General features: G+C 35.5%; 1 protein-coding gene across 14 annotated transcripts in view; it reads left to right on the forward strand.

Moving 5' to 3' along the window:
• The window catches only part of PPP3CB (protein phosphatase 3 catalytic subunit beta), a 58,930-nt gene that overhangs the window by 40,451 nt on the left and 8,594 nt on the right, over window positions 1–9,885 (forward strand). For 4 of the 14 annotated variants that reach the window (XM_074830676.1, XM_074830677.1, XM_074830683.1 and 1 more), the window contains 2 exons: window positions 2,805–2,834; window positions 4,522–6,220. In XM_074830676.1, the coding sequence (XP_074686777.1) occupies window positions 2,805–2,834; window positions 4,522–4,700 (209 nt within the window). In that variant the 3' untranslated portion in view covers window positions 4,701–6,220. Of the gene's footprint in view, window positions 1–1,109; window positions 1,138–2,804; window positions 2,835–4,521; window positions 6,221–6,760; window positions 6,821–7,447; window positions 7,521–8,091; window positions 8,228–8,407; window position 9,885 lie in introns of those variants that run through there. The other 10 variants (XR_012623987.1, XR_012623983.1, XM_074830678.1 and 7 more) reach the window with 8 other exon arrangements.

Genomic DNA, 9,885 nt, shown 5'->3' on the forward strand with positions numbered 1-9,885 from the left:
AATACAACTCCTTTATGGGCAATGCTTGAACAGATTCTTTCTGTAAAACAGAGCAGTCTGAGGGTGAGATACAAATTCTAACTGTAGTGAAAGGGTTAAACAAAGACAAGTCAGTTACAAAATATAATTTGGGGGAAAAGTGCAGAACTACATCCTATGGAAGAAGTCAATATATGATTTTTTTTCCCTAGAAATATATGGATATATTTTTGAAAAAAAAATCATAGGTTATTTTTCAGTAGCTTTAATATACTAGGATAAAAACAGACTTTGGGAAATCATGGCCTTTGTGTGTTTCTAACTTTTTATAAATGTAGATTTATGGTTTTTATTATTTATGTTACTTGCATTACAGTAGCTGAAATATTAAAGACCATATTAAGTACTGTTCTTTAAAGTAGCATTTCCTAGTGACTTATTCTGTGAACTGAATCCAACAAAATAATTTTCCAAATTGAGTCAACATCTGTTAAAAAAAACCCCAAACACCTAAAGCCTTATTCAGCAACATACTAAACACAAGCCTAATAAGTACATCCATGGAAATCAGTTGTACTAGCCAAATACTTTCATTGCTGCCCTTCCTATTAGTCAGAGGGGCAGTAAGATAGTTTTTTGGTTTTGTGTTGAAAATTGGCAAGGATTTTGTATCAGATCTGTCCTCTAAGTAAAGCAGAGGGAGAGCTGGAAATGAGGATGGAAATGCCACTGAACCCTGTTTAAATTTGCTCTCAAATTGAGAATTTTCTGAACAAAGACTTCAGGATTATCTGTTATGTTAGTATGACACAGTATTTATTTGAGGTTTATCAGGGTTTACAAATAATATAGTTTAAATTTAGACGTACCTGCAAAAGAGAATCCAACAAAATTATTTTCCAAATTGAGTCGTTACAGTGTGGTTTTTTTAAGTGCTTGTATTTTCCAGTCAGTTTGTTCTTTTATGTCAAGTTGAAAATTATTTTTTTCTTAACTGTGATGTATATTCCAAGATCTTTTTGGAATAATAGTACTACAAGTAGAATGAACTAGGAGTAAATTTTGAAACTTGTGTTTATGACCAAGCTACATAATTTACAGAGACAAATCAGTATTCGTGATCTTTTCAGGAAAAGATTGAAAACAAAGACTTCACAGGTAACAGGAAATGGTGGAAAGAGGTTGTTTTTTTACATAGTTTTGTATTTGTATGGCAAATTGATTATAGTATGAAAGTATGTATTTGGTGACTTTCTAAAATAATTCTTAAACTAATTTATTTTTACAGTTTGAGAAAGTTTCTTTCCCTTAACGTAAACTTAAATAACCATCCTTTCAGGTGGCTTTTTGATTTAATTCTGGGATTGCCCTTGTCTCTGTAGATTTAAATGCAGGAAATGTTTATTTTTGGGGTTTTTTTGGTACCATGGAACGTACAGTATGTAAAAGTTCAACTGCTGCATTGCCCTCAAGTATTCCACTATTTAGCAGCACTTAATGCAAGTATCTAATTTTATTTATTTTTCTAGAATATCTCAGTGAAAATTATAACTTTATGCAACAGTGAGGTTAAGGCATAATGTAGGCAATTAATAGATAACAACATAGTGTGGGCATAGTGTAGGCAATTGAAATGTTGTCTGGTGTTTGTTGGATAGGAAATGAGAAGTATAAAATTAATTCACTTTAAAGAATTCTATTCTGATCTAATGCCATGTTTTCTTATATGACTAGTTTCCTCAACATTTGCCTCAATACGCTGTTACAATTTTTGTTGTTAACAATATGTATCAAGCACTACGCAAGTGGGTTTGCCACTCTGTATGCTATTTCTGGTTACCATTTCTGAAATTACAGTATTAGAGGCATGGCACATAATAGGGGAGGTAAAAAGTTGTTACCATTATTTGAAACTTAGCTACAGCTTAGGTCATAGTTAGAAAATGGTTTCTTTAGTAAGTCTGCCCTAATAGAAAGTTTTTTCGATTTTGATATCCTAAGAACCTTATGTTAAAACTTTCACTTCTAAAACAACTGGGAAAGATCTTACACCTAAGAAATTACAGCAGATGTCATGGTTATTTAGTCTGAAAAACAACTAGTAAACTAGATTTTTTTCATATTCACATTAATTCACCCACCAAGACTATGTTAAATCCAAACCTCTTCCTGCTGTAGACTTTGTTGTTCATTCAACTAAACAATTTATGAGACTTTGTAAATATGACTTGCTAGATTTGTCTTTTATGGTTTAAATTTCACGGTTCAGTTCTCAGAGATACCTGTCTTAGCTTAAAACACGGCGAGAAACTGAAGTACTAGGTAAACTTCAGGGAGCTAAACATAAAGAGAAAAATAATTTCTTAAAACACTACTAGTGTTATTTTTATAGCGTCCTTCGTGGTAATTTAATGAAGCTTACTAATCCATTTTAATATTTAGAAATAGTAGACCCAAATAGATTTTTAGTATTTTTTTTTAAACCATACCACAACTTCAGTTGAAATTTCCTGTTGCTGTCTTAAAAAAAAAAAAAAAACAAACCAAAACCCTAAAAACTTGCAGAAATGTGCAGTTAATAACATCAGTTAGTTAGTGTTGCTTTGATGTACTTTCAGTTGATAAATTGTATTAGTTAAAATTTAGGAGGAGTTTCACTTAAACTTAAAAACAACCCCCTAAAACCTTAATTATCATTTTAACTAATTGTAATCTAAGCTGGCGTAGCATACTATATTAAATTGATCATTGCCTTTTCTGCTATGCGATATTACACTCTTCATCTTTCTCATTCATTTTGCATGCATCTGCTCACTTCTGTACAGCCACTGTAGAGGCAATTGAGGCTGAAAAAGGTATGATCAGAGTCTTTGCCATTGGCAGAGATCTGTGGTGTCTGGGAGGGAATTCAAAAGTACTCTGTGTGGGTGTGTTTTACTTTCAACTTGCACAAGCAGAGATGAATCAACTGCATTGATTCATCCCTTTTACATGTAACATTCATTTCTGGCTTTAGGATGATGATTATCTTTAATATTTTAGGGACATTCTTGGGGTTTTTTTGGTCTTTTTTTGTTTGTTTTTACAAAACATGCAGTAGGTTTTTGTATAATAGCATGTTGTGATACGTGGTGTTGTCTTGAAGTCCTTAAAAATAGTAGTGTTTAGCATTTTTTTTCTGCATTCAACTGTAAGGTTTTATTTGATTGCGGGGGGGATTATATGTGGAAGGAGGGTTGTTTATGCATGCCTTTTCTCATAAAATCTATTTTAATGGCTTTGAACATATTTTTATAAAACTTTCATAACACATCTGGTAGTGCAAGACATATAAATGTAATGGTTTTTTCTATGGATTTTGAACATAATTTGTTGACCAAATTTATTTCCAGTATATACAGCAGCCTGCCAGTATGAGGCATATTAAATTCCATGGATTATTAGTGCTTCTGTGCTAATAAATAAGTTGTATATACGTCCTTTGTTAGTGGTATTGAGCAAAATGCTATCAAATTATTTTGTGTTCAGAGTATTCAATTTCAGATTGTTATCTTTTCAGAGAGACTTTAATTTCCTCTTGCTCAATATTCAGTGAAGTAAATGACAATCAGCATAGCAGTTGAGAGAGCTACCTTCGGGATTTTTCAGATTTGGTCGCAAAGCACCATTTTAATGACTATATTCTTTGTTTTTAATTAAGGAAGTCAGATCTCCAAAAATATAAACAAGTGCCATATTCTGTTCTCACACACACGTTCAAGAGGTCCCGTTGTTGTGAGTGGAAAGCTGTACTTAAATCTCCAAAGAATTATTTCATCCCAAAGACTTCAGTCTTATTCTGTGGTCAGCCATTTTCAGGTGTAAATTCGACTACAGACCTCATTCATTAAAATAATCAGTAGCAAAATAATACCTATTTTCTATACTTCTTTTAAATACATTTGTATTTAAATGATACCATTGTTTAACCACAGTGCTAAGTCAGTGATTGTGGTTGTGTCCATTTCCATCATCGACATGATTAGCACAGAATGTGAACCACATCCTGCAGTTTTGCCTGCATGAAAACTGCAGGATCAGGCCATCGATGCATATGCAGGATGTAAATCTACTATTACTTTTGTAACCCTTTGCTGCTTTGCCTCCACTGCACTTGCTGTGCTGCTTACATCTCGCTGACATTCCACCAAAGAGAAGGGGGATGTTAGTAAGATAAGCCTGACGCACTGGGCAGCAAAAGCAGTTGGTGTTGATAGCTGGCCATGCCAGGGACACGCAGAAGCAATCAAGTGGGCTTAAACCCCTTGATTCCTACTTGTAGAATATTTGCCATACTTTGTTCTTTTTGTTACAAACTGAAATCATGATTGCCGTTGAACATTTCAGGAAAGCAGGTTAGAGAAGCTTTTACTAATACAGATGCAGAGCCATAAGTTTCTTTGGCTGATTTCTTACCTGTTTTTAAACATCATTTGTTAGAAAAAGTATATGCTTTCGATTTATTTTTCCATTACTGACATATCAAATTTGCATTTTGTTAAGCAATACGAGGATTCTCTCCGCAACATAAAATCTGCAGTTTTGAAGAAGCAAAAGGTTTGGATAGGATCAATGAGAGAATGCCACCAAGAAAAGATGCTCTTCAGCAAGATGGTATTAATACTATAAACACAACAAATGCCAATGGAAACAATGGAACTGGCAACAACAATGCACAGTGACCACATCAGCTTCTGGTTTACTCACTCATGTCTTGCCTGAGAATTCCTAGATTACTGCTTTTTGATGTGACAACAAATGCAATAGCCAGGGGGATCGCTTGAAGTGACTACTTAATATGAGGTGGAAAACCATCTGACTTGATCCCGCTGAAGAAAGACCGCCATGCTTTTGAGACAACAGCCCCTCTCTTTACGTGGTGACCCGACCTCCTGGGAGCGTGCCTCGCCTACTTACACAAAGTCCATCACTGGCTGCTGAAGCTCCGGAAGAGATCTGGGGAAAGAACCGGGCTGTTATCACTAAAGCACATCTAGACTAGCATCTTATGCTTATTGTTGTCAACACTTTTGAGTTTACAAATGGGATTTTTCTTTCAGTAGAGGTAGTTTGTTTGTTTGTTTTTTAAACCAGACTTTCAAATACAACCCTAAGAGCTAACTATTTATTAATGGACATCGGTTTCATGAAATGTCTTTAAAACGATAGATTAGAATGGTCTTAAAATATCTGAGGCTGCAAAAACTGTATTTTAAATAGACAGAAAAAATGCCAAAAAAAAAAAAAATCTCAGTTGGTCATTCTGTAAAATGCTGACCTCAGGTTTACTCCTTAGATGTTGCTAATTCTATATTGTATTCACTGTATTTTTTAGTTACAGCTTATCAGAAGATTTCTATGTAGGAATGTTTATTACTTGAACACAGATTTAAAAAAATATTTAATTTAGAAACTTTTTTGCCCAGCTTTTTCAAGACTCTTCCCCACCTTGAATTTTAAAAAAAAATATTATATATACTAATTTTAAAAGTAAGAAAAATATGGAAATGTTAATTTTAAGGTACTTTTAATTGAACTTTGTACATTGTTTAAGTAAATTTTGATTCATATCAAGTCTGTAAAGCTTGGCATTGTATTTTGTGTATGCATGTTTTCATTTTGCAAATATTTAATATATAGACCTATGATGTACATCTATAGGTTACCTAGATGTTAGGGGTACTTTTAGTTTATTGTGAGTATTACGGTTGCATAAATAGCTAATAATCACTGGGCTGAATAGCTGCAAGCTTTTTATTATTTTTAAATCTGTAAAGGAAACTGAAACTGTATCGGACATACTTTTTGTTTAGGCAAAGCAGCGCGTAAGCAATTGCTCTGTTCAACTGCTAAGGCATTAGTGAAAGTGTAAACTTGAGACTGCATGTATTTTGGTATCTACAGGACTGCTTGGTTAAAATAAAAATTGAAGCCCTGTGCTAATTTGTTCACAAATAATGGACTGTACTGATTGCCACTGTACTTTGTTATATATTTTGACATTTGCTACATGTCCTTGTCATCCCCTGGAACACAACTTGAAACTTATGTCACTAGAGTTCATCTCCCCTTTTTTTTTGTTTGCCATGAAGTACAATCTGTACATACCCCTAAGTTGGAAATTTTATGCATGTTCTGAACTATTCAAGTATTTTATAAACAGTAGCACACAATAAATTTTGTGCATGGGCTGCGGCTCCTATCACTGTGTATTGGTTTTATTTGGCATACGTAGGTCTCATATGACCTTGAAAATTGTTTAGAAATAGTTTTCAAAATTTAGGCTATTGAAAAAGTCGCCTAAAAGGTCAGATTTAGCTTGCAGAGAACTAGTTGAATGTAAATGCTATTTAACTGTTATTGCTGCTGCTTTTTTTTTTGCTTTTGAGCTCTCTATCATAAATAAAATACCTAGATATTTTCTGTCTACTAAACTGAACATCCATTGCTGGTTTGTACAAGCTTGTAAGAGCAGGGTTAGTTGATTCTAGGAAGGCTGTTCAGTATAGCTACGTTTTTTGTGTGTTGGTTTGAACTAAATATTCAATAGTGAAGTGTGTTGGGGTTGCTTTTTGGGCAGAGGGGGTGGCCTGTTTATTTTGACAATCAATACAGTTACATGATTTAGTCTTTTTGGTATATTTTTAAAGTAAGGACAAGAACAGAATGAGAATTAAGATTAAAAAAAAAGTGACACATGGTTGCTAATGGAGTTTTAATGTATGATTTTACTTTATTGCAGATGCATTCTAATTGAAAACTCTCTGAAAGTTTGAGTGCAGAAGATCCAAGTTAAAAAATGGTGAGTTTTTTGGTTTTTTATGAAGCACTCCCATACTTGCGAGCTGTACAGTCTGCATATGATGCCGTATTAGAGCAGAACAAACATGTTGCTAAGTACGACTGAAATGTTACATGATGAACATTATGATGGTACCTTCCTCCTTGTAAGCTCTAGTGGAAAATTTCTCAACCTCACAAGACAGTATTTTTCATGATTTGATACTCAGATCTTAGTTGTGATGAGTATTCTGACTAGCCGGAGTTGTGGATGTGAAGAAAATCCCTGGTCAGTCTTTGTCTGATTATAATCAGACCTCGTTGTAATAGGAGAGAACTGGTTCTGATACTTGCACGGCAGTAAGTGCCCAGCTGCAATGATCCTTGCTTCCTTGAGGATTCCCTTGCAGTATCTGTTCTGCTTCCATGAAGATTCCCTTGCAGTATCCATTGTCTGTAGTAGTTTTTGCCAGATATGAAGGCAGATCTGCAATAAAGGAAAATTTCTTGGGCAGTTGTTGACCTGATTTCTCTTCTCATGCTGTGTGTCTACTGTCACCTGTTAAGCAAGTAGTCAGGTAACAGCATTAGGTCTGTGGATTTTGTTTGGAAAGTAGGTACTGATTTTTTGCTACTGTGTTTCTGAAAGGTGGAAGTCTGGAGCTGTCTCTAATTCTTGTATTGTTGAGGAGAAGAAGTTATATCCTCCCTCCCAGAAAACTGTAAGTAGTTTGCATTGCTCATTTACGCTTTCGGCATTTTAAGGCTAGGGCGGAGGGGGAAGTCTATGTGTCCGTAGTCTGTTCTTGGGTAGGGAGGGGAGGCGGCTTGGAAATAGCTCTGTCAGTCAAAGGACACAGGTAGCAAAAGCTGTGAGAGGCATGGCTGGTTCCGGGGTTGAGTTGGAGCAGTCAGTGCTGCCCTGCCCTGGGCTCCATGGACACCGTGTGGGTCCCAAAGAGGAGGCCGCTTCTTCCCTGAACTGATGGAGTAAACCATCGTCTGTGGTGCTCTTACCTGTAGGGCACCGGCAGCGAGGAGGAATATTCAAAGGTGGGCTGGGCGTTCTGACTGTTCTGAGAAATGTAAATGCATTTTAGTGAAACAGAGAAGCAAAAGTCCCCGAGTAAGGGTTTTGGGGCTTATTTTAAAGCAGGGACTTGTGCTGTCGAGAAACTTGCTGCCACCTGGTGGGTTAAACAGGGAAGACCAGCCTAGTTCACAGGGCCTACCTACATTTAGTTTAATGGCAAACACAACTTCACTACCCAAAATGACAGTCTTAAACAACAGCTTTCATTTCAAAGCTTATTGAATTCGTTGTGAAATGGAAAAAATCCTATAGTCGTATCTATTGAATTGTGAAGATTGACATCTCTAGCAAAAAGACAAACGGTTTGGATTGGGGCTGGTTTTCTCTTAGAAAGAGGTAGGTCTCTTCTGGTTTGAGTCTGAACACTTTTTGAGGGGAATAGTCTCATAAACAGCTTTCTTTTTTTCTAATGTTTTATCTTGAGATGCCATTATGTTATATAGAAAAATAAGGCTTTTTCAGGGGCAAGATAGACAGTATCTGTTCATTCTTTCCTTGCCTATTTTTTTGCTACAGTTGCATTATCAATCATTCAGTTCCTGTTGCCCATTTAACAATTCTTTGTTACTATCGTGTAATGAAAAAGACTTTTGGCCATAAAACAGGTGAGTGTCATTAGGACATAGAACCCTGTTCATCTGGTCATTTTCTTGCAGCAATAGTATGTACGAGCCAGATTTAATTGATACTCTGCTTTGAATGACAAGTGGTGGGGATTTTTTTTAGTCACATAAAAAGATACAGATGCACTAATATGCTTTAATTATTAAATGCTAAGCTTCTTCACTTGTAAGGAAGTTTGCTCAAGAGCAAAGAAGAACCAAAGAATCTTGGTGAAGCTTGGAAAGCCATTGACAGCTATATATACACAGATACGTATATATATGTATACATATATGTGTGTATATATGTATCAGTGGATACTTGCACCAAGGATGACCAAAGTAATGCAGAGTGGAATGTCTGCTACTTTCCCCAAATAACTTCCATCTATTGTTTGTTTTTGAAATAATTAATTTTAATCTGACCCAGGATTTTTAAACTGAACTGTGTTTCTAAGTTTGATATCAGAAAAAGTTCATAGTCTAAAGCCATATTTAGGTTGCAGAACATTGATTAAATGAAATACTTCAGCTTTTTTGGTATGGTAAACATGGTATCTATTACTGTTTTGCAAAAACCTTTATGTTGTACATGCTGTGTAAAGAGTGAAAGGTGTGTCATATTAGTATGAACTCTACCAACCCTAGCTCTTTTTGTTTGAGGGATAATAGAAACAGGGTTTTGCTGTCTGTGTGAGGGTGTCCTCTAGTACAATTGTTATTTGTTAAAGCGTTGTTTAGAACTGTTAGGAAACGCAGTGCTAGCTGCTGGACTTGCAGCTTCTGTTACATTTATGGCGGGAGACAGATTCACTGTGGCTTTCTAAAAAACCAAACATGCTATTCAAGCTGTTCTTTTTAAATCCTTTGAAAACATCCACATAGTCATTTATATTGTCCAAGTCACAATTGCTTTCAATTTGGATTTATACGTGTTCTGTAGTGTTAGCATTTAGATACTGGCTTTTTTCATTGCTCAGTCATTTGCTGTATAACCCACTCCTCTACAAGGAGATATTTCAAAGTTAGATCCAAGAAGATTTCTCCTTTCCATTGCTGCCTTAAGCATAATGGTAACTAATTTAAGAAATTGAACAGGGGGGGGGTACAATCAAATTCTGCAAAGGTCCTTAAAATGTCAGTGTAATGTTACTTAAACCAATCACTTGCATGTTTTTCAACATTATAACGGAAAGACTAATAAAGAGGGCGGATGTAAAATGCTTTACATCACAGCCCCAGGCTTTTTTTGTTATACACAGGAATTTTTTTGTTGTATTTCAGGAAAGTTGCTGAGTGCTGGAGATTTGTCAAGACAGACAGTTTAATCATGCTGGAGTCTGGCAGAGGGGTGGTGGTTCTGTCTGGGTCAAAAGGACTAAGGCTTAGGGG

This window comes from Strix aluco, chromosome 7 (assembly GCF_031877795.1).
Source record: "Strix aluco isolate bStrAlu1 chromosome 7, bStrAlu1.hap1, whole genome shotgun sequence".
NCBI classification, from domain to species: domain Eukaryota; kingdom Metazoa; phylum Chordata; class Aves; order Strigiformes; family Strigidae; genus Strix; species Strix aluco.